The 25,627-nt window shown below is 40.6% G+C and overlaps 2 protein-coding genes and 26 non-coding genes across 30 annotated transcripts in view; 27 read left to right on the top strand and 1 right to left on the bottom strand.

Annotated features, from left to right (window-relative positions):
• Positions 1 to 428, top strand: part of polh (polymerase (DNA directed), eta) — a 24,654-nt gene extending 24,226 nt beyond the window's left edge. For both annotated transcript variants that reach the window (XM_061935151.1, XM_061935072.1), the window contains exon 11: positions 1 to 428. This exon is cut by the window's left edge and continues 311 nt beyond it. In XM_061935151.1, the coding sequence (XP_061791135.1) occupies positions 1 to 377 (377 nt within the window). In that variant the 3' untranslated portion in view covers positions 378 to 428.
• A 6,627-nt stretch (positions 429 to 7,055) lies between these two features.
• The window catches only part of gtpbp2a (GTP binding protein 2a), a 41,451-nt gene continuing 22,879 nt past the window's right edge, over positions 7,056 to 25,627 (bottom strand). For both annotated transcript variants that reach the window (XM_061928920.1, XM_061928165.2), the window contains exons 7-12: positions 12,426 to 12,645; positions 12,210 to 12,345; positions 12,086 to 12,144; positions 10,182 to 10,353; positions 9,947 to 10,111; positions 7,056 to 7,919 (exon numbers count right to left, since the gene is read on the bottom strand). In XM_061928920.1, the coding sequence (XP_061784904.1) occupies positions 7,755 to 7,919; positions 9,947 to 10,111; positions 10,182 to 10,353; positions 12,086 to 12,144; positions 12,210 to 12,345; positions 12,426 to 12,645 (917 nt within the window). In that variant the 3' untranslated portion in view covers positions 7,056 to 7,754. The remainder of the gene's footprint in view (positions 7,920 to 9,946; positions 10,112 to 10,181; positions 10,354 to 12,085; positions 12,145 to 12,209; positions 12,346 to 12,425; positions 12,646 to 25,627) is intronic.
• Positions 13,811 to 13,893, top strand: trnal-cag (transfer RNA leucine (anticodon CAG)). Its single transcript has one exon. It is a non-coding gene; the product is annotated as a tRNA-Leu (tRNA).
• Positions 14,226 to 14,308, top strand: trnal-cag (transfer RNA leucine (anticodon CAG)). The gene has a single exon. It is a non-coding gene; the product is annotated as a tRNA-Leu (tRNA).
• Positions 14,638 to 14,720, top strand: trnal-cag (transfer RNA leucine (anticodon CAG)). The gene has a single exon. It is a non-coding gene; the product is annotated as a tRNA-Leu (tRNA).
• On the top strand, positions 15,030 to 15,112 carry trnal-cag (transfer RNA leucine (anticodon CAG)). The gene has a single exon. It is a non-coding gene; the product is annotated as a tRNA-Leu (tRNA).
• On the top strand, positions 15,421 to 15,503 carry trnal-cag (transfer RNA leucine (anticodon CAG)). Its single transcript has one exon. It is a non-coding gene; the product is annotated as a tRNA-Leu (tRNA).
• Positions 15,836 to 15,918, top strand: trnal-cag (transfer RNA leucine (anticodon CAG)). Its single transcript has one exon. It is a non-coding gene; the product is annotated as a tRNA-Leu (tRNA).
• On the top strand, positions 16,228 to 16,310 carry trnal-cag (transfer RNA leucine (anticodon CAG)). The gene has a single exon. It is a non-coding gene; the product is annotated as a tRNA-Leu (tRNA).
• On the top strand, positions 16,619 to 16,701 carry trnal-cag (transfer RNA leucine (anticodon CAG)). The gene has a single exon. It is a non-coding gene; the product is annotated as a tRNA-Leu (tRNA).
• Positions 17,429 to 17,511, top strand: trnal-cag (transfer RNA leucine (anticodon CAG)). Its single transcript has one exon. It is a non-coding gene; the product is annotated as a tRNA-Leu (tRNA).
• On the top strand, positions 17,846 to 17,928 carry trnal-aag (transfer RNA leucine (anticodon AAG)). The gene has a single exon. It is a non-coding gene; the product is annotated as a tRNA-Leu (tRNA).
• Positions 18,238 to 18,320, top strand: trnal-cag (transfer RNA leucine (anticodon CAG)). Its single transcript has one exon. It is a non-coding gene; the product is annotated as a tRNA-Leu (tRNA).
• Positions 18,630 to 18,712, top strand: trnal-cag (transfer RNA leucine (anticodon CAG)). Its single transcript has one exon. It is a non-coding gene; the product is annotated as a tRNA-Leu (tRNA).
• On the top strand, positions 19,022 to 19,104 carry trnal-cag (transfer RNA leucine (anticodon CAG)). Its single transcript has one exon. It is a non-coding gene; the product is annotated as a tRNA-Leu (tRNA).
• Positions 19,416 to 19,498, top strand: trnal-cag (transfer RNA leucine (anticodon CAG)). The gene has a single exon. It is a non-coding gene; the product is annotated as a tRNA-Leu (tRNA).
• Positions 19,814 to 19,896, top strand: trnal-cag (transfer RNA leucine (anticodon CAG)). The gene has a single exon. It is a non-coding gene; the product is annotated as a tRNA-Leu (tRNA).
• Positions 20,624 to 20,706, top strand: trnal-aag (transfer RNA leucine (anticodon AAG)). Its single transcript has one exon. It is a non-coding gene; the product is annotated as a tRNA-Leu (tRNA).
• On the top strand, positions 21,034 to 21,116 carry trnal-cag (transfer RNA leucine (anticodon CAG)). The gene has a single exon. It is a non-coding gene; the product is annotated as a tRNA-Leu (tRNA).
• trnal-cag (transfer RNA leucine (anticodon CAG)) lies at positions 21,414 to 21,496 on the top strand. Its single transcript has one exon. It is a non-coding gene; the product is annotated as a tRNA-Leu (tRNA).
• trnal-cag (transfer RNA leucine (anticodon CAG)) lies at positions 21,806 to 21,888 on the top strand. The gene has a single exon. It is a non-coding gene; the product is annotated as a tRNA-Leu (tRNA).
• Positions 22,198 to 22,280, top strand: trnal-cag (transfer RNA leucine (anticodon CAG)). Its single transcript has one exon. It is a non-coding gene; the product is annotated as a tRNA-Leu (tRNA).
• On the top strand, positions 22,590 to 22,672 carry trnal-cag (transfer RNA leucine (anticodon CAG)). Its single transcript has one exon. It is a non-coding gene; the product is annotated as a tRNA-Leu (tRNA).
• Positions 23,007 to 23,089, top strand: trnal-aag (transfer RNA leucine (anticodon AAG)). Its single transcript has one exon. It is a non-coding gene; the product is annotated as a tRNA-Leu (tRNA).
• Positions 23,405 to 23,487, top strand: trnal-cag (transfer RNA leucine (anticodon CAG)). The gene has a single exon. It is a non-coding gene; the product is annotated as a tRNA-Leu (tRNA).
• Positions 23,762 to 23,844, top strand: trnal-aag (transfer RNA leucine (anticodon AAG)). Its single transcript has one exon. It is a non-coding gene; the product is annotated as a tRNA-Leu (tRNA).
• trnal-cag (transfer RNA leucine (anticodon CAG)) lies at positions 24,172 to 24,254 on the top strand. Its single transcript has one exon. It is a non-coding gene; the product is annotated as a tRNA-Leu (tRNA).
• Positions 25,187 to 25,269, top strand: trnal-cag (transfer RNA leucine (anticodon CAG)). The gene has a single exon. It is a non-coding gene; the product is annotated as a tRNA-Leu (tRNA).

The raw sequence follows: 25,627 nt of genomic DNA, 5'->3' as shown, positions 1-25,627 counted from the left end.
GTGCTGAGAGATGTTCGGAGGAGTCTAAACCGGAACCGACAGCGCTCCAAGAAACGCGAGCCGACGCCATCGCACCGCAGCCTCCATGTGATGAGGAGGAAGATGTTGAAGAGGAAGACCTGCTGAAGTGTGAGCGCTGTGGTCAGGACGTGTCTGTGTGGGACATGCCTGAACACCACGACTATCACTTTGCCTTGGACTTGCACAACTCCTTCTCTTCTCCTTCATCATCCTCCTCCTCCTCCGCCAGAGCAGGACCTCCGGCACAGGCCTCTCGGGGTAAAACAAAAACCAGAGGCCCTTCAGGACCTCACTCAAAAAGACCTCGGTCACAAGGTGCTGCTGGGACTCTCGACTCTTTTTTCCAAAAAAATTGATAGTTTATTGTGAAAGTGCCTTTTTTAATTCAATAAAAACATACTTTATTCCTGGCTGGGATTTATTGTAATGCACAGGTATAAAAACTCAAGGCCCGGGGGCCAAACCTGGTCAGCTACATCATATTATGTGGCCCCGTGAAAGCCTGGAAATAATATAAGTTAATAAAGTACTTTATATTTTCTTATTAAAATGTATTTGATCTTTCCAGTTTGATATTTAAAAATAACATGCAATTTCTTATCTTTTCAACGTTATTTGTATCTAATAATGCAGCAAAATATTACATTCCCATACATTCCAAAACATTATTTGTTAAAATAAAAATAAATACTTCAATATCTGCTGGACTTATAATTTCATTGTAAGTTACCCATCAAATAGTACACTAGGTTTTAAGGTAAAGTTCTGCCATTTTTTGTTATCGTACAAAAAAACTTTGACAGTTTTCCATATACATTAACACACTATAAAAACAAAAAACGTATATTTTATTGTGGAAAAACTGGCAGCTCTGTTCCATGAATTTTATTGTAAAAAAAATAAAAAATAATATATATATAAATATATATATATATATATGTATATGTGTGTGTGTTATTTTTTTTAATACATACAGTGTAAAATTCTGTAAAATGTGTAAAAATCTGAAGATTTTACTGCAAAAAACTGCCAGCTCAGTCTCCAGAATTATACACTTTTTAGTTAAAATAAATAAATAAATATTTATATATACTGTATATATTTATATATGTTTGAGTGTATATATATATATATATATATATATATATATATATATATATATATATATATATATATATATATATATGTGTGTATGTGTATATACAGTATATATACATATATAAGTGTGTACTGTATGTATATGTGTATATATATATATATATATATATATATAATTTTTTCATTTTTTTTAATATATATATAAAATACAAAAAAATATATATATATATTTATTTTTTTTAACTAAAAATTGTAGAATTCCGGAGACTGAGCTGGCAGTTTGTTTGCAGTAAAATCTGAAGATTATTTTTTAAACAGTGTATGTAAAAATAAACAAAATACAAAAAAAAATATATATATATATATATATATATATATATTTTTTTTTTTACTAAAAATTGTAGAATTCTGGAGACTGAGCTGGCACTTTTTTGCAGTAAAATCTGAAGATTTTTTTTAACAGTGTATGTAAAAATAAATAAAATAAAATATATATATATATATCCACCCATCCATTTTCCACCGCTTATTCCCTTTGGGGTCGCGGGGGGCGCTGGAGCCTATCTCAGCTACAATCGGGCGGAAGGCGGGGTACACCCTGGACAAGTTTTTTTAAAAACTTTTTTTATTTATTTATTTATTTCATTTTTTTATTATTTTTTTTTACTAAAAATTGTAGAATTCTGGAGACTGGGCTGGCACTTTTTTTGCAGTAAAATCTGAAGATTTCTTTTAACAGTGTATGTAAAAATAAATAAAATACTATATATATATATATATATATATATATATATACATATATATATATGTATATTTTTTTTTTAAAACTTTTTTTATTTATTTATTTATTTCATTTTTTTATTATTATTTTTTACTAAAAATTGTAGAATTCTGGAGACTGAGCTGGCACTTTTTTTGCAGTAAAATGAAGATTTTTTTTTTAATAGTGTATGTAAAAAAAGATTCTAATAATCAAATGCATAGGCAATTATAAACATGTATTGTACAGATATACATTTATATTGATATACTTACTCACTATTAGAAGTGGGCCTCTATAAAACAAGTTAGACGTGCCTGTTTTAATGTGAGACTTCCGCTGCAGTACCTCAACACGCCAGCAGATGCTGCCCTTTTAACTTGGAAAAATAAACCCCAGAAGATTGTTTTGTTGCATTCGATCATGGCTATTCAACTACACAATGAAGAGGGCCGCAGTTTCAAGACAGTTTCGGTTCGGACATCAAAATGTGGATGTTTGGTCAGAAAAAGCCCCCGCGGGATATATTTCTTAGAAACTGTTTACTTAATTGCAAAGTAAACACAATGGCTTCCACACTGCACTGTCAATACATTCATTATTCTGCCCTGGCTATTCGTTTTCAGCGTGTGCAGATAGTTAACAATAAATAGGAAAATAAACTCTAGTTTTGTTGAGGATTTATGTTCCTTCTTTTGAATTATTTTCCTTCCTTAGTTTTATTTCTTTACACTTTTTCATTTAGACTGAAAATACAAACATAAAAAAATTATAACAGTGTTTTTCACAAAAATAAAATATGTTTAGTGTTAATATATCCACACAATAAACTACAAATGTTTACACTTTTAATATACACAACATTCAAACACTGTATGACGTATCACTATTAGCGTTGTCTCCCTCTACTGGTCAGATTAAGTACTACATGTATTAAACGAGTTTTGATTGTTAATGACTAAAAACAACACGACCACGAATACGAAAAACATCACGAAGTCAGCAATTTCAACACAAAACAAACTTAATATATATAAATATATATATCTACTTACAGATGTTTGACCAAGTTTAGTGATGAAACTTACACGCTGGAATTTGCTGCCATTGTTGCTGCTCGTCTGGATCAATGTGTCCGTCGCTTAAAAGGTCCGCCAGGAAACAATGACTCCAGCTCGGGGGAGAACATTCATACTTTGTTGTTCAGTCGTCGTTAAAAAGTCACATTTGTGCAATTTTATTTTATTTTTTTCCAGGGTTAAATGAGTATCTTCTTCTATTCTCCTTACTGCTGCTTCATTGTGACACATATGCCTCGCTGTTGCCCCCTGCGGGGTGGCGGCAGTACTGCATGCATGATCAAAAATAGTTTTAATGGTTTCATCAAGACTATTTGGGTTTTTTGATTGATTGATTGAAACTTTTATTAGTAGATTGCACAGTAAAGTACATATTCCGTACAATTGACCACTAAATGGTAACACCCGAATAAATTTTTCAACTTGCTTGTCCATGTTAATCAATTCATGGGTGATGTGGACTTAATACCGTGATAATATCGTACCGTGGACTTATTACCGTGATAATATCGTACTGTGGCCTTAATACCGTGATAATATCGTACCGTGGACGTAATACCGTAATAATATCCTACCGTGGACTTATTACCGTGATAACATCGTACCGTGGACTTAATACCCTGATAATATCGTACTGTGGCTTTAATACCGTGATAATATCGTACTTTGGTCTTAATACCGTGATAATATCGTACTGTGGCCTTAATACCGTGATAATATCGTACCGTGGACTTAATACCGTGATAATATCGTATCGTGGACTTTAATACCATGATAACATCGTACCGTGGACTTAATACCGTGATAATATCGGACTGTGGCCTTAATACCGTGATAATATCGTACCGTGGACTTAATACCGTGATAATATCGTACTGTGGCCTTAATACCGTGATAATATCGTACGGTGGACTTAATACCGTGATAATATCGTACGGTGGACTTAAATACCATGATAACATTGTACCGTGGACTTAATACCGTGATAATATCATACTGTGGACTTTAATACCATGATAACATTGTACCGTGCACTTAATACCGTGATAATATCGGACCGTGGACTTCATACCGTGATAATATCGTACTGTGGACTTAATACCGTGATATCATACCGTGGACTTAATACCGTGATAATATCGTACCGTGGACTTATTACCGTGATATTTTCGTACTGTGGCCTTAATACCGTAATATTATCGTACCGTGGCCTTAATATCGTGATAATATTGTACCCTGACTTTAGTCCTGTGATAATATCGTACCGTGGCCTTAATACCGTGATAATATCGTACTGTGGTCTTAATACCGTGATAATATCCTACCGTGGCCTTAATACCGTGATAATATCGTAACGTGTACTTAATACCGTGATAATATCGGACCGTGGACTTAATACCGTGATAATATCGTACTGTGGCCTTAATACCGTGATAATATCGTACCGTGGACTGAATACCGTGATAATATCATACTGTGGCCTTAATACCGTGATAATATCGTACTGTAGACTTAATATCGTGATAATATCGTACTGTGGCCTTAATACCGTGATAATATCGTACCGTGGACTTAATACCGTGATAATATCGTACCGTGGACTTAATACCGTGAAAATATCGTACTGTGGCCTTAATACCGTGATAATACCGTACCCTGGCCTTAATACCCTGATAAAATCGCACCGTGGACTTAATACCGTGATAATATCGTACCGTAGACTTAATACCGTGATACACAATAACTTTCAACTTGCTTGTCCACGTTAATCAATTCATGGGTGATGTTCGGCGAGCCACAATAGTATTAAATATATTTTTAATCGCATTTAACTTCCATGTTCAACATTTCCCTGTTTATTGACTGATATAAGTTGATAAAACCCAAACCGGACCAGAAGTGACTTGTAGAGAAAAACTTTTAATTATTCATGTACTCCATAACACAACAATTGGATCTGTACATACATAATTCACACAAGATTAAACAGTTGACTTAAAAAACAAAAACAAAAGGGTTAAGTCGTAATAAAGCTTTAAACGGTTTAAAAATAATAAAAAAATACTCCTGAGATGCATAAAACCAAGTTCAACGCGATTATAAAACAGGCCTAAACTAAGAGTGGGAATTACGTAAAGCTTACATGCAGCAGTAATAAGGTAGTGAATAATAATAATAATAATAATAATAAGGCTAATTGCAGCAGTCAGTTGGGTCCAGACCAGACCAGACCTGGGCAAATTAAGGCCCGGGGGCCACATGCGGCCCGTTGAGCTTTTCAATCTGGCCTGCCGGACATTCCCAAATAATTTTTTTTTATCTTTAAGATGTAATGTGTAGCTGCCATTATGATGTGCAGTGATGTTTTATAATGACCGCAAGTCTTCAACTATACTAAGTCTTTCAATGCTTGGAATCTAAGCTTATGGATGATATACTAGTTACTATGGTAATCTAATTAGTTACTATGGTCATCTAATTAGTTACTATGGTCATCTAAGTAGTTACTATGGTAATCTAACTAGTTACTATGGTAATCTTCGTCACAGCAGCTCAGACGAGGCACCAAGCAGTGTGGGCGGGAAGCGTTTCCACAGACGCAGAAGGAGATTTTCACAATAAAGTTCTAAAGCTTAGTGATATATAGAATAGAACATAATAGAATAGAAAGTACTTTATTGATCCCTGGGGGAAATTCAGCAAATATCAGATATATCAGATTGTAGGTGGGTTTATTTTGTACGCTTCGTGTTCACATTTCACTGTTTGCTGCATTTTTGTTGCGTTTCACTTGATTGTAAAATATGTCGTAAAATATGTCCATCGAAATGAGGTGTGACGTTTACGGAGCCCCGAAAGGGACATGGGGAAAAAAAAAATATATATATATTTTTTTTAGACATGTATCTCATGCGCACGAGAAACTTTTTATAAAGTTATAAAAAAACAAAATTAAAAAAAAAATTTTGTTTAGACATGTATCTCGTGCGCACGAGATACATGTCAAAAAAAAAAAAAAAAATTATAACATTTAAAAAAAAATTTTTTATAACTTTATAAAAACTTTCTCGTGCACACGAGATACCGGTACATGTCAAAAAAAAAAAAAATTATAAAATAATTTTTTTTTTTTTATAACTTAAAAAAACGTTCTTGTGCGCACGAGATACATGTCAAAAAAAAATACATTTTTTTTTTTTTATAACTTTATAAAATCTTTATCGTGCGCACAAGATACATGTCAAAAAAAAAATTATAACATTTTTAAAAAATTTTTTTATAACTTTATAAAAACTTTCTCGTGCGCATGTCAAAAAAAAAAAAATTTTTTATAAAATTTAACAAAAATTTTTTATAACTTAAAAAAACTTTCTTGTGCGCACAAGATACATGTAAAAAAAAAAAAATTATAACATTTTTTAATTTTTTTTTATAACTTTATAAAAACTTTCTCGTGCGCACGAGATACATGTCAAAAAAAAAAAAAATTATAACATTTTTTAATTTTTTTTTTATAACTTTATAAAAACTTTCTCGTGCGCGCAAGATACATGTCAAAAAAAAATTGTAACATTTTTTAAATTTTATTTTATAACTTTATAAAAACGTTCTCGTGCGCACGAGATACATGTCAAAAAAAAAAAAAAAAAATTATAAAATTTAAATTTCTTTTTATAACATAAAAAAACTTTCTTGTGCGCACGAGATACATGTCAAAAAAAAAAAAAATTATAACATTTTTACATTTTTTTTTATAACTTTATAAAAACTTTCTCGTGCGCACAAGATACATGTCAAAAAAAAAATAATAATAAAATTTTTTAATTTTTTTTTTATAACTTTATAAAAACTTTCTCGTGCGCGCGAGATACATGTCAAAAAAAAAATAATTGTAACATTTTTTTAAATTTTATTTTATAACTTTATAAAAACGTTCTCGTGCGCACGAGATACATGTAAAAAAAACCAACTTATAACATTTAAACATTTTTTTTTTATAACTTTCGAAAAACTTTCTCGTGCACACGAGATACATGTCTAAAAAAAAAAAAAGATTATTAATTTTTCCCCCCTCCTTCCATGTCCCTTTAGGCGCTCCGTGGACGTTCATATGTTCAATATTCAGTGTTTTATCGTTCATAGAAAAATGTAAAATTCCATAACGTTTTTTAAGGCGGTCTGTCATAACGTTTTTAGCATTCAATCAGACATTATTGTGAGGTTTTGTATTAGTGTTCCTAAAAATAGATATACCGGCCCCTAGACACATTTTTTTCTCTAAATTTGGCCCCCCGAGTGAAAATAATTGCCCAGGCCTGGTCCAGAGGATGGCTTAAAAAGGTAGCACCAGCTTTAAGAGTTGTTTTACTGCATTGTTGTTGTGTTGGAAGGCACTTCCATCAGGCACCGTGTGTTTGTGTGTGACATCAGTAACTTGAAAAAGAGCCCGCAGTGAGTACCTTTCAAAGGTCATGGCTCCGAATTCCAACAGTTTCTGCTAAAGCTGCATTTAGCTGGTGTATCCAAAAGGCTGAAAATAATCGTTACAATAACGGCGTTGTGGCGGCGAGGCACGCTTTGTGGACGTAAAACGAGCTTCTGACGGACAAAAAGGTCCACAAGGCGAAGAGCACAAGACCTTTGTGTTCCGGCTTGAAGACAACTTTCTTTGAAAAGTGCGTGAGGCGACACAGTGAAAGCTTCGGAGGTTGACAGGTATTGAAATGCAGACTGGCCTTTGGGTGGAGGCTTGTCCAGAAATAAAAAAATAAATATATGAATGGGACGGTTCCTTCTCAAGGGCCTGGGGGGTACTGAGCGATGGGCTCCAGCTTGGTGACGTGGCCGATCCCTTTGGTCACCCCCTCCCTGAAGAGCACCTTGGCGCCCACCTTCAGGTACTCCGGGTGCTTGATGAACTTGAACTGCACCACGGCCTTCTCCCCCGTCCTCAGCTCCTCCTGACGGACAATGCAAGCGTCAGCTTACGAGGGAAACAAATCCCAACACGTGCGAAATTGACACGTTTTATCGGGTGTTAGAATAATAATGTGTAAGTTATCACACAACTCTTATGCTTAAAGGCCGTTGCTATGGTTATTATCAATTGTGCTGAAGTTGTACTTTTCTATCTGTGCAAGGACTCACACAACTCTTATGCTTAAAGGCCGTTGCTATGGTTATTATCAATTGTGCTGAAGTTGTACTTTTCTATCTGTGCAAGGACAGAACTTGTTATCAGCCACGGCATATGAGGGGTTGCTTCGCCGCAGATATTTTGTTTGTCTTAGCCCACTAACAGCCAAGGACTTCAAGGACCTCAACGAAGATAAGACGACAGCACGCAGACGAAGCAGAGACAAGGCCCCCCCAGCACGTTCCGTCACGTATTGTGAATAGTGGAAGCTGCTTTGCATGAAATGTGTGGCCACTCCTTTTAGAGGCGGCCTCGGTGATGTAACCAGGGACCTCCCAAATAAATAGAGGAGCACGTGGGCTGGACTTTAGAGCGTAGGTTGTTTCTGTAACTAGAGTACAGCCTAAAACGTCTCTCCTCATTGAGCCAAATTTAACTCTGTCTCTGCATGATTCCTTGCTTCTTGTCTGTTTAATAGATGTCATCAGTGTTTGAACCTGACATCGGGGCGGTGGCACAAAAACAGACAAATGAAGGCAAAAAGGCATACCGTATTTTCGGACTATAAGGCGCACTTAAAATCCTTTCATTTTCTCAAAACTCGACAGTGCCGCCTAATGTAAGGAATAATTTTGGTTGTGCTTACCGGCGTCGAAGTTGTTATATTTGGTACATTTGGTAAATGAAAAGTGTGACCAGTAGATGGCAGTCAAACATAAGAGATATGTCTAGACTGCAATCTGACTCAAGTAAACAACACCAAAATGTTAAATGTTCCGTTGAAAATATAGAACGTTACACACGGCGCTCAAAAATCTATCAAAATGTTTTAGTACGACTTTGGTAAGCTATGAAGCCACACCGCTTGATGGATTGTACCGTTTATACTGCGATAATATCGTACTGTGGACTTAATACCTTGATAATATCCTACTGTGGACTTAATACTGTGATAATATCGTACCGTGGATTTAATACCGTGATATCGTACCGTGGACTTAATACCGTGATAATATCATACCGTGAATTTAATACCGTGATAATATCGTACCGTGGACTTACTACCTTGATTATATCGTACCATGAACTCAATACCGTGATATCGTACCGTGGACTTAATACCGTGATAATATCGTACCGTGAATTTAATACCGTGAAAATATCGTACCGTGGCCTTAATACTGTGATTATATCGTACCGTGAACTCAATACCGTGATATCGTACCGTGGACTTAATACCCTGATAATATCATACCCTGGCCTTAATACCGTGATAATATCGTACCGTGGACTTAATACCGTGATAATATCATACCCTGGCCTTAATACCGTGATAATATCGTAACCTGGACTTAATACCGTGATAATATCGTACCGTGGACTTAATACCGTGATAATATCGTACCGTGGACTTAATACCGTGATAATATCATACCCTGGCCTTAATACCGTGATAATATCGTAACCTGGCCTTAATACCGTGATAATATCGTACCGTGGCCTTAATACCGTGATAATATCGTAGCGTTGACTTAATACTGTGATAATATCATACAGTGGACTTACTACCGTGATAATATCGTACTGTGGCTTTAATACTGTGATAATATCGTACCGTGAACTTAATACCGTGATAATATCGTATTGTGGACTTAATACCGTGATAATATCGTACTGTGGACTTAATACCGTGATAATATCGTACCGTGGCCTTAATACCGTGATAATATTGTACCGTGGACTTAATACCGTGATAATATCGTACCGTGGACTTAATACCGTGATAATATTGTACTGTGAGATCTGATAGCGTGACTGTACATCCCTAATAACAACTGGTGGAGCGCTCACCTTGCCATAGATGGCTTCCACGGTCGCTGTCTGTCGCACGTTGCCGGTGTGCACGGTCACCTGGAAGCCCTTGTGGAAGGTCTTAGAGTGGAAGAGCAGCACTATCTCTGCTTCGAATATCCAGCAGATGGTGGGATCCATCTCCGGACTCACCATCACCATCCCCTGCAGGAAGACGTCATGAGCCGCACGGCGTTGGCACGCGTAAAAATAAGACTTGAACCGAAGTCGGAACCTTTCTTAGCAACGTCCGGTCGAATTCGCCGAGCGCCAGCGTGGCAGCCTGGCCCGCCCGCAGCACCCTGCAAGCGGAGCGGTTTCTTTGGATGCTCCCGACGGTCAGCTTGTGGAAGCGGCCCGAGTCTGTGGGCCCGACGACGAGATGGTCTCCCTCCCGGCAAATTCCACTGCGGAAAACAAAACACTTTTCGCATACCTGCCAACTTTTGAAATCAGAAAAACCTAGTAGCCAGGGTCCAGGGGCCGCAGGACAAAGTCCTGGTGGGGGGTTCAGGGGTTCGCCCCCCCGACGCAAAATGAATATTAGCATTCAGACAGGTTAAAATGTTGCTAAAACCATCACTTTTCTATCAGTCACAGTGACTTTTCAAAACAAAAATATTACAGCAAAAATCATATGGGTTGATTGACATGTTTATTCTGCAAGCTAACTTCAATAGTTTGAAATTATTTTGACAGTTAATGCCAGTTATCCTGTCAACCTTTCACAAGACTTCAATTTGTTAATTGAAAGTATAAACAGTATAAACACTTTTTACAGTAAACAAATGGTAAAACAGTACTAAACAATTCCATTAAAAAAAAAAATTGGTGTCATTATTAACTTTCTGTCCAAGCTTGTATAATCTACTGCCTTGTTCAATTGTAAAAAATATTCTGTGCCTAAAATTCACATTTCTATCACAATTATCATACTGTAAACATGGTAAGCTAACTTCATTAAAATTAATAGTCCTGTCAATAGCATGGAATTACAATTCAAATGTAGTTTTTTTGTAAGCCTTTCAAAAGAATTCAAAATATGAAAAATTAATGAAAATTAATTTAAGCCATCAGACACTTGAAAAGTGGCACATCACATCTCTAATGTAATCATTTTAACTTTTCAACAGAAATAGCACTGCAAAAAATATTAAGGACATACTTCTGTATTTTGGTAGTTATGCTGTCAACATTTAACAAGATTTCTTCAACTTGGACTTGAAAGCATAAATAGTATAAACAATTTTAACAGTATAACAGTACTAAACAATTCCAATAGATAACATTGGTGTCATTACCTTTTTGTGGCTAAAATCCGAAAAACGTTGAAAGTTTTCCACTTGTATCGCTAGCAACGGCATTAGACTTGTGTTTTTTTGTCCCAACGTGGTCTTTTACATCGCTAATTCCTCCGTGTCCGATCGAAAAATCTTGTCTGCACAAGGTGCAATTCGCGTAGTTTTCACCCTTTTTGGAACAGATAATTATTCCCGGATAGGCTTTTGAATATTCTTCACGGAATGACTGCAGTTTTCTTTTCGGTTTAAGACTCGTTTGCGATTTTTCTCCGGCTGATTCCATGATCGTTCGCTCGTTTGGAAACAATGGGCAACTGGTGCCTCGTGCTTGGCAGCGGTGCTATAAATAGCCTCGCGCATGGCATTCGGAATGGCTCGATAGGAAGTTACGGGAAGCAGTGTCGATTGTCATTGTTGTTACGCGATTTCGTGAATAAAACTTTTTTTTAAATATATTTTTTTAATTAATGAAAAACCGTATTTTTTATCACTGCAACCGTAACCCGGAATAGGTTGATGAAAACCGTACTAATTACGGGAAAACCGGAGTAGTTGGCAGGTATGCTCTTACCATAATGTTACGTTAACATACCAGGCACCTTCTCAGTTGGTTATTTATGCCTCATATAACGTACACTTATTCAGCCTGTTGTTCACTATTCTTCATTTATTTTAAATTGCCTTTCAAATGTCTATTCTTGGTGTTGGCTTTTATCAAATACATTTCCCCTAAAAATGCGACTTATACTCCAGTACGACTTATATATGTTTTTTTTCTTCTTTATTATGCATTTTCGGTCGGTGCGACTTATACTCCGAAAAATACGGTAATACTAACCTGTACAAAGTACCGCCCACTACCGTCCCCACTTCTGGCACCGTGTAGATCTCATCCACCTGCAACAGATCATCTGTCAATCAATCAAACGTCTTCAGTGGCATTCCAACTCACCTTGTCTCACCTGAAACTCGGTCAGCTGCTGCATGAGCTCCTCCTGCTCCTTGCTGTTGCTGAGAGGAGGGATGATGTTGAAGAAGACCTTGAGGAGGTCCAGGTTCTCTCCGGACACGCTGGACACGGTGAAGACGGGCGTGATACTGCCGGGGTGGGGGGAGAGCGGTGATCAACAAAAAGTCCTCGCTTCGGGTGTGACATGTTTTGCGGAGGCTTTCCATACTTGGGCGACTGGGCAAACTGCTGCGCTGCCGCCACGGCGTCGTCCGTGTTGGCGATCAACATGGGCACCTTGTTGCAGCCCGGCTGCTTCAGAACGCGCTCCAGCTGACGCACGGTGCGCTCCACGATGCACCGCGCGCACAGGTCCACTTTGCTGATGACGATGAAGATGGGCACCTTCAGGGCCAGGGCGAAGCCCAGGTGCTCCCACGTCGTGCCGACTGCAAAACAAGCGCAGGAATTCAAACAAAACTGTTGGGAGTGTTTCTTTTTCCTGACCTGTTGTCTCTAAGAATGTACTGTAGAGAATGCATATAGATTTAAGAGTTCTTTCTTTATTCATAGTCATGTTTAAAGCAGCTAATATTTTCCCATGTGTACACTTTGTTCTTATCAGTATTAGAACAATGAGGCTGTATTCCTTTCTGGGCAGGGTGGGGGCTGTTTTCGTATTCAATAAGTTGTCTCTTCCCGTTTGATTTTCAGACCACTTCGAGATGCTGGTATTAGCGCACTGTCGGACTGGTTTCCTAAAGCTTTAGTAAAACTTGATAATATTCCTATTCTGTCTTGATGGTCCTTCTTACTCAACATATATGTCATCTGAAAGAATCTGGGATTGACCAGTGACTTGTATTCCCTGAGAGGAAGACTGGTCAGACGCAACAGTACTCACTCAACCACAGGAATAGTCAACTCAATTGTTTTGAGGGCCACATTTCCAGAAAGCTAAGAACCGGTATTTCACTGTTTGTCTTATTTGGTATATTCCGGAGAACCAGCATCCTCTACAGTAGACATCTGATTTTGGGCTATTGAGTAACAGGAACGCTCTGCTCTTTTAAAGGACATTGTGCAAAAATGTGAGGCCCTCACACATTTTTTGAACTGAACTCGCAGGCCACCAGTTGAATAGCGAACATGACGAAACAGAGAGGACCTTAAAATGGAACCTTAAGGAACACGTGTGACTAAAGAAGTTGAACAAATGACTACTGACTGCATTTGACGTAAACAAGCTACAGCAACACATTAGTTACATAAATCACATTACGATAAAAACTTCTGACAGCACATCATTTCTGTTGCTATAATCCCTCGTCAAACACAAGCACAGACGGTCTCGGGCCTTTTAGTACGTGGTAAACAAACACACCTTTACAAAAGCAGAGGTCTTCCAACAGTTCTTGTCGGGACTCTACGAAATGAGGCATTCTACTTCTTACAACAAAACCTTTTTGACCCCCAGCAGTAGTTTAATACCCCACGTGGGTGGACCTGTTCATACCATACGGCTCACGATACAGTAGACGTCAGGAAATACCAAAGTCCCTCGTTTTACTCTCTCATGTAATCACTCCTCTATCAAATGTTCTTCAAACGGATGTCAGGATGGCCGAGCGGTCTAAGACGCTGCGTTCAGGTTGCAGTCTCCTCTGGAGGCGTGGGTTCAAATCCCACTTCTGACACCAAATATTTTCTGTTGCTATAATCCCTCGTCAAACACAAGCACAGACGGTATCGGGACTTTTAGTATGTGGTAAACAAACACACCTTCACAAAAGCAGAGGTCTTCCAACAGTTCTTGTTGGGACTCTACGAAATGAGGCATTCCAGTTCTTACAACACAACCTTTTTGACTCTGCACTACTTTAAAACCCCATGTGGGTGGACCTATTCATACCATACCACACACGGTACAGTAAAAGTCAGGAAATATCAAAGTCCCTCCTGACTGAATTTGTGTGCGTTATATAGACATCCTGCAATCACTCCTATATCAAATACGTGTTGACAGAATGTCAGGATGGCCGAGCGGTCTAAGGCGCTGCGTTCAGGTCGCAGTCTCCTCTGGAGGCGTGGGTTCAAATCCCACTTCTGACAGCACATAATTTCTGCTGCTATAATCCCTCAAACAGAAGCACAGATGATCTCGGGACTTTTAGTATGTGGTAAACAAACACACCTTCACTAAAGCAGAGGTCTTCCAACAGTTCTTGTTGGGACTACGAAATGAGGCGTTCCACTTCTTACAACAAAACCTTTTTGACTCTCTGCACTACTTTAAAACCCCATGTGGATGGACCTGTTCATACCATACTATACACGGTACAGTAGAAGTCAAGAAATATCAAAGTCCCTCCTGACTGAATTTGTGTGCGTTATGCAGACATCCTGCAATCACTCCTATATCAAATACTTGTTGACAGAATGTCAGGATGGCCGAGCGGTCTAAGGCGCTGCGTTCAGGTCGCAGTCTTCTCTGGAGGCTTGGGTTCAAATCTCACTTCTGACAACATATTAGCTTTATTGCAACAATCCCTCGTCAAGCACAAAGGATATCGGGACTCTAAGTATGTGGTAAACAAACACACCTTCACAAAAGCAGAGGTCTTCCAACAGTTCTTGTTGGGACTCTACGAAATGATGCATTCCAGTTCTTACAACAAAACCTTTTTGACCCCCAGCAGTAGTTTAATACCCCACATGGGTGGACCTGTTCATACCATACCACACACGGTACAGTAGAAGTCAGGAAATACCAAAAGCCCTCGTTTTACTCTCTAATGTAATCACTCCTCTATCAAATATTTATCAAACATATGTCAGGATGGCCGAGCGGTCTAAGGCGCTGTGTTCAGGTCGCAGTCTCCTCTGGAGGCGTGGGTTCAAATCCCACTTCTGACAACACACAGGTTTTATTGCAATAACCCCTCGTCAAGCACAAACGTTATCGAGACTAAGTATTTGGTAAACAAACACACCTTCACAAAAGCAGAGGTCTTCCAACAGTTCTTGTCGGGACTCTACGAAATGAGGCATTCTACTTCTTACAACAAAACCTTTTTTACCCCCAGCAGTAGTTTAATACCCCTCGTGGGTGGATCTGTTCATACCATACCACACACGGTACAATAGAAGTCAGGAAATACCAAAGTCCCTCGTTTTACAGCCCTCATGTAATCACTCCTCTATCAAATGTTCTTCAAATGGATGTCAGGATGGCCGAGCGGTCTAAGGCACTGCGTTCAGGTCGCAGTCTCCTCTGGAGGCGTGGGTTCAAATCCCACTTCTGACAGCACATCATTTCTGTTGCTATAATCCCTTGTCAAACACAAGCACGGACGGTCTCGGGACTTTTAGTATGTAGTAAACAAACACACCTTCACAAAAGCAGAGGTCTTCCAACAGTTCTTGTTGGGACTACGAAATGAGGCGTTCCACTTCTTACAACAAAACCTTTTTGACTCTCTGCACTACTTTAAAACCCCATGTGGATGGACCTGTTCATACCATACTATACACGGTACAGTAGAAGTCAAGAAATATCAAAGTCCCTCCTGACTGAATTTGTGTGCGTTATGCAGACATCCTGCAATCACTCCTATATCAAATACTTGTTGACAGAATGTCAGGATGGCCGAGCGGTCTAAGGCGCTGCGTTCAGGTCGCAGTCTTCTCTGGAGGCTTGGGTTCAAATCTCACTTCTGACAACATATTAGCTTTATTGCAACAATCCCTCGTCAAGCACAAAGGATATCGGGACTCTAAGTATGTGGTAAACAAACACACCTTCACAAAAGCAGAGGTCTTCCAACAGTTCTTGTTGGGACTCTACGAAATGATGCATTCCAGTTCTTACAACAAAACCTTTTTGACCCCCAGCAGTAGTTTAATACCCCACATGGGTGGACCTGTTCATACCATACCACACACGGTACAGTAGAAGTCAGGAAATACCAAAAGCCCTCGTTTTACTCTCTAATGTAATCACTCCTCTATCAAATATTTATCAAACATATGTCAGGATGGCCGAGCGGTCTAAGGCGCTCTGTTCAGGTCGCAGTCTCCTCTGGAGGCGTGGGTTCAAATCCCACTTCTGACAACACACAGGTTTTATTGCAATAACCCCTCGTCAAGCACAAACGTTATCGAGACTAAGTATTTGGTAAACAAACACACCTTCACAAAAGCAGAGGTCTTCCAACAGTTCTTGTCGGGACTCTACGAAATGAGGCATTCTACTTCTTACAACAAAACCTTTTTTACCCCCAGCAGTAGTTTAATACCCCTCGTGGGTGGATCTGTTCATACCATACCACACACGGTACAATAGAAGTCAGGAAATACCAAAGTCCCTCGTTTTACAGCCCTCATGTAATCACTCCTCTATCAAATGTTCTTCAAATGGATGTCAGGATGGCCGAGCGGTCTAAGGCACTGCGTTCAGGTCGCAGTCTCCTCTGGAGGCGTGGGTTCAAATCCCACTTCTGACAGCACATCATTTCTGTTGCTATAATCCCTTGTCAAACACAAGCACGGACGGTCTCGGGACTTTTAGTATGTAGTAAACAAACACACCTTCACAAAAGCAGAGGTCTTCCAACAGTTCTTGTTGGGACTCTACGAAATGAGACGTTCCACTTCTTACAACAAAACCTTTTTGACTCTCTGCACTACTTTAAAACCCCATGTGGGTGGACCTGTTCATACCATACCACACACGGTACAGTAGAAGTCAGGAAATATCAAAGTCCCTCCTGACTGAATTTGTGTGCGTTATGTAGACATCATGCAATCACTCCTCTATAAAATTCATCGTGATAGAATGTCAGGATGGCCGAGCAATCTCAGGCGCTGCTTTAAGGTTGCAGTCTCCTCTGGAGTCGTGGGTTCAAATCCCACTTCTGACAACACACAGGATTTATTGCAACAATTCCTCGTCAAGCACAAATGATATCGGGACTCTCAGTATGTGGTAAACAAACACACCTTCACAAAAGCAGAGGTCTTCCAACAGTTCTTGTCGGGACTCTACGAAATGAGGCATTCTACTTCTTACAACAAAACCTTTTTTACCCCCAGCAGTAGTTTAATACCCCACGTGGGTGGATCTGTTCATACCATACCACACACGGTACAGTAGAAGTCAGGAAATACCAAAGTCCCTCGTTTTACAGCCCTCATGTAATCACTCCTCTATCAAATGTTCTTCAAACGGATGTCAGGATGGCCGAGCGGTCTAAGGCGCTGCGTTCAGGTCGCAGTCTCCTCTGGAGGCGTGGGTTCAAATCCCACTTCTGACAGCACATCATTTCTGTTGCTAGAATCCCTCGTCAAACACAAGCACGGACGGTCTCGGGACTTTTAGTATGTAGTAAACAAACACACCTTCACAAAAGCAGAGGTCTTCCAACAGTTCTTGTTGGGACTCTACGAAATGAGACGTTCAACTTCTTACAAAAAAACCTTTTTGACTCTCTGCACTACTTTAAAACCCCATGTGGGTGGACCTGTTCATACCATACCACACACGGTACAGTAGAAGTCAGGAAATATCAAAGTCCCTCCTGACTGAATTTGTGTGCGTTATGCAGACATCATGCAATCACTCCTCTATAAAATTCATCATGATAGAATGTCAGGATGGCCGAGCGGTCTAAGGCGCTGCGTTAAGGTTGCAGTCTCCTCTGGAGTCGTGGGTTCAAATCCCACTTCTGACAACACACAGGATTTATTGCAACAATTCCTCGTCAAGCACAAATGATATCGGGACTCTAAGTATGTGGTAAACAAACACACCTTCACAAAAGCAGAGGTCTTCCAACAGTTCTTGTTGGGACTCTACGAAATGATGCATTCCAGTTCTTACAACAAAACCTTTTTGACCCCCAGCAGTAGTTTAATACCCCACGTGGGTGGACCTGTTCATACCATACCGCACACGATAAAGTAGAAGTCAGGAAATACCAAAGTCCCTCGTTTTACTCTCTCATGTAATCACTCCTCTATCAAATGTTCTTCAAACGGATGTCAGGATGGCCGAGCGGTCTAAGGCGCTGCGTTCAGGTCGCAGTCTCCTCTTGAGGCGTGGGTTCAAATCCCCTTTCTGACAACATATTAGTGTTATTGCAACAATCCCTCGTCAAGCACAAACGATATCGGGACTCTAAGTATGTGGTAAACAAACACACCTTCACAAAAGCAGAGGTCTTCCAACGGTTCTTGTTGGGACTCTACGAAATGAGGCATTCCAGTTCTTACAACAAAACCTTTTTGACTCTCTGCACTACTTTAAAGCCCCTTGTGGGTGGACCTGTTCATACCATACCACACACGGTACAGTAGAAGTCAGGAAATACCAAAGTCCCTCGTTTTACTCTCTCATCTAATCACTCCTCTATCAAATATTTATCAAACATATGTCAGGATGGCCGAGCGGTCTAAGGCGCTGCGTTCAGGTCGCAGTCTCCTCTGGAGGCGTGGGTTCAAATCCCACTTCTGACAACACACAGGTTTTATTGCAATAATCCCTCGTCAAGCGCAAACGATATGGGGACTCTAAGTATGTGGTAAACAAACACACCTTCACAAAAGCAGAGGTCTTCCAACAGTTCTTGTTGGGACTCTACGAAATTATGCATTCCAGTTCTTACAACAAAACCTTTTTGACCCCCAGCAGTAGTTTAATACCCCACATGGGTGGACCTGTTCATACCATACCACACACGGTACACTAGAAGTCAGGAAATACCAAAGTCCTTCGTTTTACTCTCTCATGTAATCACTCCTCTAACAAATGGTTTTCAAACGGATGTCAGGATGGCCGAGCGGTCTAAGGCGCTGCGTTCAGGTCGCAGTCTCCTCTGGAGGCGTGGGTTCAAATCCCACTTCTGACAGCACATAAGTTTTATTGTAACAATCCCTCGTCAAGCACAGACGGTATCGGGACTAAGTATGTGGTAAAGAAACACACCTTCACAAAAGCAGAGGTCTTCCAACAGTTCTTGTTGGGACTCTACGAAATGAGTGAGGCATTCTACTTCTTACAACAAAACCTTTTTGACCCCCAACAGTAGTTTAATACCCCACGTGGGTGGACCTGTTCATACCATACCGCACACGATACAGTAGAAGTCAGGAAATACCAAAGTCCCTCGTTTTACTCTCTCATGTAATCACTCCTCTATCAAATATTAATCAAACAGATGTCAGGATGGCCGAGCGGTCTAAGGCGCTGCGTTCAGGTCGCAGTCTCCTCTGGAGGCGTGGGTTCAAATCCCACTTCTGACAGCACTTCATTTCTGTTGCTATAATCCCTCATCAAACACAAGCCCAGACGGTATCGGGACTCTAAGTATGTGGTAAACAAACACATCTTCACAAAAGCAGAGGTCTCCCAACAGTTCTTGTTGGGACACTACGAAATGAGGCGTTCCAGTTCTTACAACAAAACCTTTTTGACTCTCTGCACTACTTTAAAACCCCATGTGGGTGGACCTGTTCATACCATACCACACACGGGACAGTAAAAGTCAGGAAATACCAAAGTCCCTCGTTGTACTCTCTCATCTAATCACTCCTCTATCAAATATTTATCAAACATATGTCAGGATGACCGAGCGGTCTAAGGCGCTGCGTTCAGGTCGCAGTCTCCTCTGGAGGCGTGGGCTCAAATCCCACTTCTGACAACACACAGGTATTATTGCAATAATCCCTCGTCAAGCACAAACGATATCGAGACTCTAAGTATGTGGTAAACAAACACACCTTCACAAAAGCAGAGGTCTTCCAACAATTCTTGTCGGGATTCTACTAAATGAGGCATTCTACTTCTTACAACAAAACCTTTTTGACCCCCAGCAGTAGTCTAATACCCCACGTGGGTGGACCTGTTCATACCATACCGCACACGATACAGTAGAAGTCAGGAAATACCAAAGTCCCTCGTTTTACTCTCTCATGTAATCACTCCTCTATCAAATGCTTATCAAACTGATGTCAGGATGGCCAAGCGGTCTAAGGTGCGGTGTTCAGGTTGCAGTCTCCTCTGGAGGCGTGGGTTCAAATCCCGGTTCTGACAAGACACAGGTTTTATTGCAACAATCCCTCGTCAAACACAAGCACAGACAATCTCGTGACTTTTAGTATGTGGTAAACAAACACACCTTCACAAAAGCAGAGGTCTTCCAACAGTTCTTGTTGGGACTCTACGAATCAGAGGCATTCCAGTTCTTACAACACAATCTTTTTGACTCTCTGCACTACTTTAAAACCCAATGTGGATAGACCTGTTCATACCATACCGCACGCAGTACAGTAGAAGTCAGGAAATATCCAAGTCCCTCCTGACTGAATTTGTGTGCAATATATAGACATCATGCAATCACTCCTCTATAAAATTGATCTTGATAGAATGTCAGGATGGCCGAGCGGTCTAAGGCGCTGCGTTAAGGTCGCAGTCTCCTCTGGAGGCGTGGGTTCAAATCCCACTTCTGACAACAAACAGGACTTATTGCAACAATCCCTCGTCAGACAGTATCGGGAATTTTAATATGTGGTAAACAAACACACCTTCACAAAAGCAGAGGTCTTCCAAAAGTTCTTGTTGGGACTCTACGAAATGAGGCATTCCAGTTCTTACAACAAAACCTTTTTGACTCTCTGCACTACTTTAAAACCCCATGTGGGTGGACCTGTTCATACTATACCATACCATAAACGGTACAGTAGAAGTCAGGAAATATCAAAGTCCCTCCTGACTAAATTTGTGTGCGTTATATAGACATCATGCAATTACTCCTATATCAAATACATGTTGACAGAATGTCAGGATGGCCGAGCGGTCTAAGGCGCTGCGTTCAGGTCGCAGTCTCCTCGGGAGGCGTGGGTTCAAATCCCACTTCTGACAACATATAAGTTTTATTGGAACAAGCACAGACGGTATCGGGACTCTAAGTATGTGGTAAACAAACACACTTTCACAAAAGCAGAGGTCTTCCAACAGTTCTTGTCGGGACTCTACGAAATGAGGCATTGTACTTCTTACAACAAAACATTTTTGACCCCCAGCAGTAGTTAAAACCCCACGTGGGTGGACCTGTTCATACCATACCACACACGATACAGTAGAAGTCAGGAAATACCAAAATCCCTCGTTTTACTCTCTCATGTAATCACTCCTCTATCAAATGTTCATCAAACAGATGTCAGGATGGCCGAGCGGTCTAAGGCGCTGCGTTCAGGTCACAGTCTCCTCTGGAGGCGTGGGTTCAAATCCCAATTCTGACAACACACAGGTTTTATTGCAATAATCCCTCGTCAAGCACAAACAATATTGAGACTCTAAGTATGTGGTATACAAACACACCTTCACAAAAGCAGAGGTCTTCCAACAGTTCTTGTTGGGACTCTACAAAATTAGGCAATCCACTTCTTAAAACAAAACCTTTTTGACCCCCAGCAGTAGTCTAATACCCCACGTGGGTGGACCTGTTCATACCATACCGCACACGATACAGTAGAAGTCAGGAAATACCAAAGTCCCTCGTTTTACTCTCTCATCTAATCACTCCTCTATCAAATATTCATCAAACATATGTCAGGATGGCCGAGCGGTCTAAGGCGCTGCGTTCAGGTCGCAGTCTCCTCTGGAGGCGTGGGTTCAAATCCCACTTCTGACAACACACAGGTTTTATTGCAATTATCCCTCGTCAAGCACAAACGATATCGAGACTCTAAGTATGTGGTAAACAAACACATCTTCACAAAAGCAGAGGTCTTCCAACAGTTCTTGTTGGGACTCTACAAAATTAGGCAATCTACTACTTAAAACAAAACCTTTTTGACCCCCAGCAGTAGTCTAATACCCCACGTGGGTGGACCTGTTCATACCATACCGCACACGATACAGTAGAAGTCAGGAAATACCAAAGTCCCTCGTTTTACTCTCTCATCTAATCACTCCTCTATCAAATATTCATCAAACATATGTCAGGATGGCCGAGCGGTCTAAGGCGCTGCGTTCAGGTCGCAGTCTCCTCTGGAGGCGTGGGTTCAAATCCCACTTCTGACAACACACAGGTTTTATTGCAATAATCCCTCGTCAAGCACAAACGATATCGAGACTCTAAGTATGTGGTAAACAAACACATCTTCACAAAAGCAGAGGTCTTCCAACAGTTCTTGTCGGGACTCTACGAAATGAGGCATTCTACTTCTTACAACAAAACCTTTTTGACCCCCAGCAGTAGTTTAATACCCCACGTGGGTGGACCTGTTCATACCATACGGCTCAAGGTACAGTAGATGTCAGGAAATACCAAAGTCCCTCGTTTTACTCTCTCATGTAATCACTCCTCTATCAAATGCTCTTCAAACGGATGTCAGGATGGCCGAGCGGTCTAAGACGCTGCGTTCAGGTCGCAGTCTCCTCTGGAGGTATGGGTTCAAATCCCACTTCTGACACCAAATATTTTCTGTTGCTATAATCCCTCGTCAAACACAAGCACAGACGGTATCGGGACTTTTAGTATGTGGTAAACAAACACACCTTCACAAAAGCAGAGGTCTTCCAACAGTTCTTGTTGGGACTCTACGAAATGAGGCATTCCAGTTCTTACAACACAACCTTTTTGACTCTCTGCACTACTTTAAAACCCCATGTGGATGGACCTGTTCATACCATACCACACACGGTACAGTAGAAGTCAGGAAATATCAAAGTCCCTCCTGACTGAATTTGTGTGCGTTATGTAGACATCCTGCAATCACTCCTCTATAAAATTCATCGTGAGAAAATGTCAGGATGGCCGAGCGGTCTAAGGCGCTGCGTTAAGGTTGCAGTCTCCTCTGGAGGCGTGGGTTCAAATCCCACTTCTGACAGCACATGATTTCTGTTGCTATAATCCCTCGTCAAACACAAGCACGGACGGCCTCGGGACTTTTAGTATGTGGTAAACAAACACACCTTCACAAAAGCAGAGGTCTTCCAACAGTTCTTGTTGGGACTCTACAAAATTAGGCGTTCCACTTCTTACAACAAAACCTTTTTGACTCTCTGCACTACTTTAAAACCCCATGTGGATGCACCTGTTCATACCATACCACACATGATACAGTAGAAGTCAGGAAATACCAAAGTCCTTCGTTTTACTCTCTCATGTAATCACTCCTCTATCAAATGTTCTTCAAACGGATGTCAGGATGGCCGAGCGGTCTAAGGCGCTGCGTTCAGGTCGCAGTCTCCTCTGGAGGCGTGGGTTCAAATCCCACTTCTGACAACACACAGGTTTTATTGCAATAATCCCTCGTCAAGCGCAAACGATATGGGAACTCTAAGTATGTGTTAAACAAACACACCTCTCCGAAATTAGGCATTCCACTTCTTACAACAAAACCTTTTTGACCCCGAGCACTACTTTAAAACCCCACGTGTGTGGACCTGATCATACTATACCATACCACACACGGTGCAGTAGAAGTCAGGAAATACCAAAGTCCCTCGTTACACAGCCGTCATGTAATCACTCCTCTATCAAATAAAAGAAAACGGATGTCAGGATGGCCGAGCGGTCTAAGGCGCTGCGTTAAGGTCGCAGTCTCCTCTGGAGGCGTGTGTTCAAATCCCACTTCTGACAACACACAGGACTTATTGCAACAATCCCTCGTCAGACGGTATCGGGACTTTTAATATGTGGTAAACAAACACACCTTCACAAAAGCAGAGGTCTTCCAAAAGTTCTTGTTGGGACTCTATGAAATGAGGCATTCCAGTTCTTACAACAAAACCTTTTTGACTCTCTGCACTACTTTAAAACCCCATGTGGGTGGACCTGTTCATACTATACCATACCATACACGGTACAGTAGAAGTCAGGAAATATCAAAGTTCCTCCTGACTAAATTTGTGTGCGTTATATAGACATCATGCAATTACTCCTATATCAAATACGTGTTGACAGAATGTCAGGATGGCCGAGCGGTCTAAGGCGCTGCGTTCAGGTCGCAGTCTCCTCTGGAGGCGTGGGTTCAAATCCCACTTCTGACAACAAACAGGTTTTATTTCAATAATCCCTCGTCAAGCACAAACGATATTGGGACTCTAAGTATGTGGTAAACAAACACACCTTTACAAAAGCAGAGGTCTTCCAACAGTTCTTGTTGGGACTCTACAAAATTAGGCAATCCACTTCTTAAAACAAAACCTTTTTGACCCCCAGCAGTAGTCTAATACCCCACGTGGGTGGACCTGTTCATACCATACCGCACACGATACAGTAGAAGTCAGGAAATACCAAAGCCCCTCGTTTTACTCTCTCATCTAATCACTCCTCTATCAAATGTTTATCAAACGGATGTCAGGATGGCCAAGCGGTCTAAGGCTCTTCCAACAGTTCTTGTTGGGACTCTACGAAATGAGGCATTCCACTTCTTACAACAAAACCTTCTTGACTCTCTGCACTACTTTAAAACCACATGTGGGTGGACCTGTTCATACCATACCACACACGGTACAGTAGAAGTCAGGAAATACTAAAGTCCCTCGTTTTACAGCCCTCATGTAATCACTCTATCAAATATATTACAAAAGGATGTCAGGATGGCCGTTATATAGACATCATGTAGTCTCCTCTGGAGGCGTGGGTTCAAATCCCACTTCTGACAGCACATCATTTCTGTTGCTATAATCCCTCGTCAAACACAAGCACAGACGATCTCGGGACATTTAGTATGTGGTAAACAAACACACCTTCACAAAAGCAGAGGTCTTCCAACAGTTGTTGTTGGGACTCTACGAAATGAGGCATTCCACTTCTTACAACAAAACCTTTTTGACTCTCTGCACTACTTTAAAACCCCATGTGGATGAACCTGTTCATACCATACCGCACACGATACAGTAGAAGTCAGGAAATACCAAAGTCCCTCATTTTACTCTCTCATGTAATCACTCCTCTTTCAAATATTTATCAAATATATGTCAGGATGGCCGAGCGGTCTAAGGCGCTGCGTTCAGGTCGCAGTCTCCTCTGGAGGCGTAGGTTCAAATCCCACTTCTGACAACAAACAGGTTTTATTGCAATAATCCCTCGTCAAGCACAAACGATATCGGGACTCTTAAGTATGTGGTAAACAAACACACCTTTACAAAAGCAGAGGTCTTCCAAGAGTTCTTTTTGGGACTCTACAAAATTAGGCATTCCTCTTCTTCAAACAAAACCTTTTTGACCCCCAGCAGTAGTCTAATACCCCACGTGGGTGGACCTGTTCATACCATACCGCACACGATACAGTAGAAGTCAGTAAATACCAAAGTCCCTCGTTTTACTCCCTCATGTAATCACTCCTCTATCAAATATTTATCAAACGGATGTCAGGATGGCCGAGCGGTCTAAGGCTCTTCCAACAGTTCTTGTTGGG

This window comes from Nerophis lumbriciformis, linkage group LG02 (genome assembly GCF_033978685.3).
Source record: "Nerophis lumbriciformis linkage group LG02, RoL_Nlum_v2.1, whole genome shotgun sequence".
Taxonomy (NCBI): domain Eukaryota; kingdom Metazoa; phylum Chordata; class Actinopteri; order Syngnathiformes; family Syngnathidae; genus Nerophis; species Nerophis lumbriciformis.
Note: the sequence above shows the minus strand (reverse complement) of the source record. Positions and strands in the feature narration are given on the sequence as shown.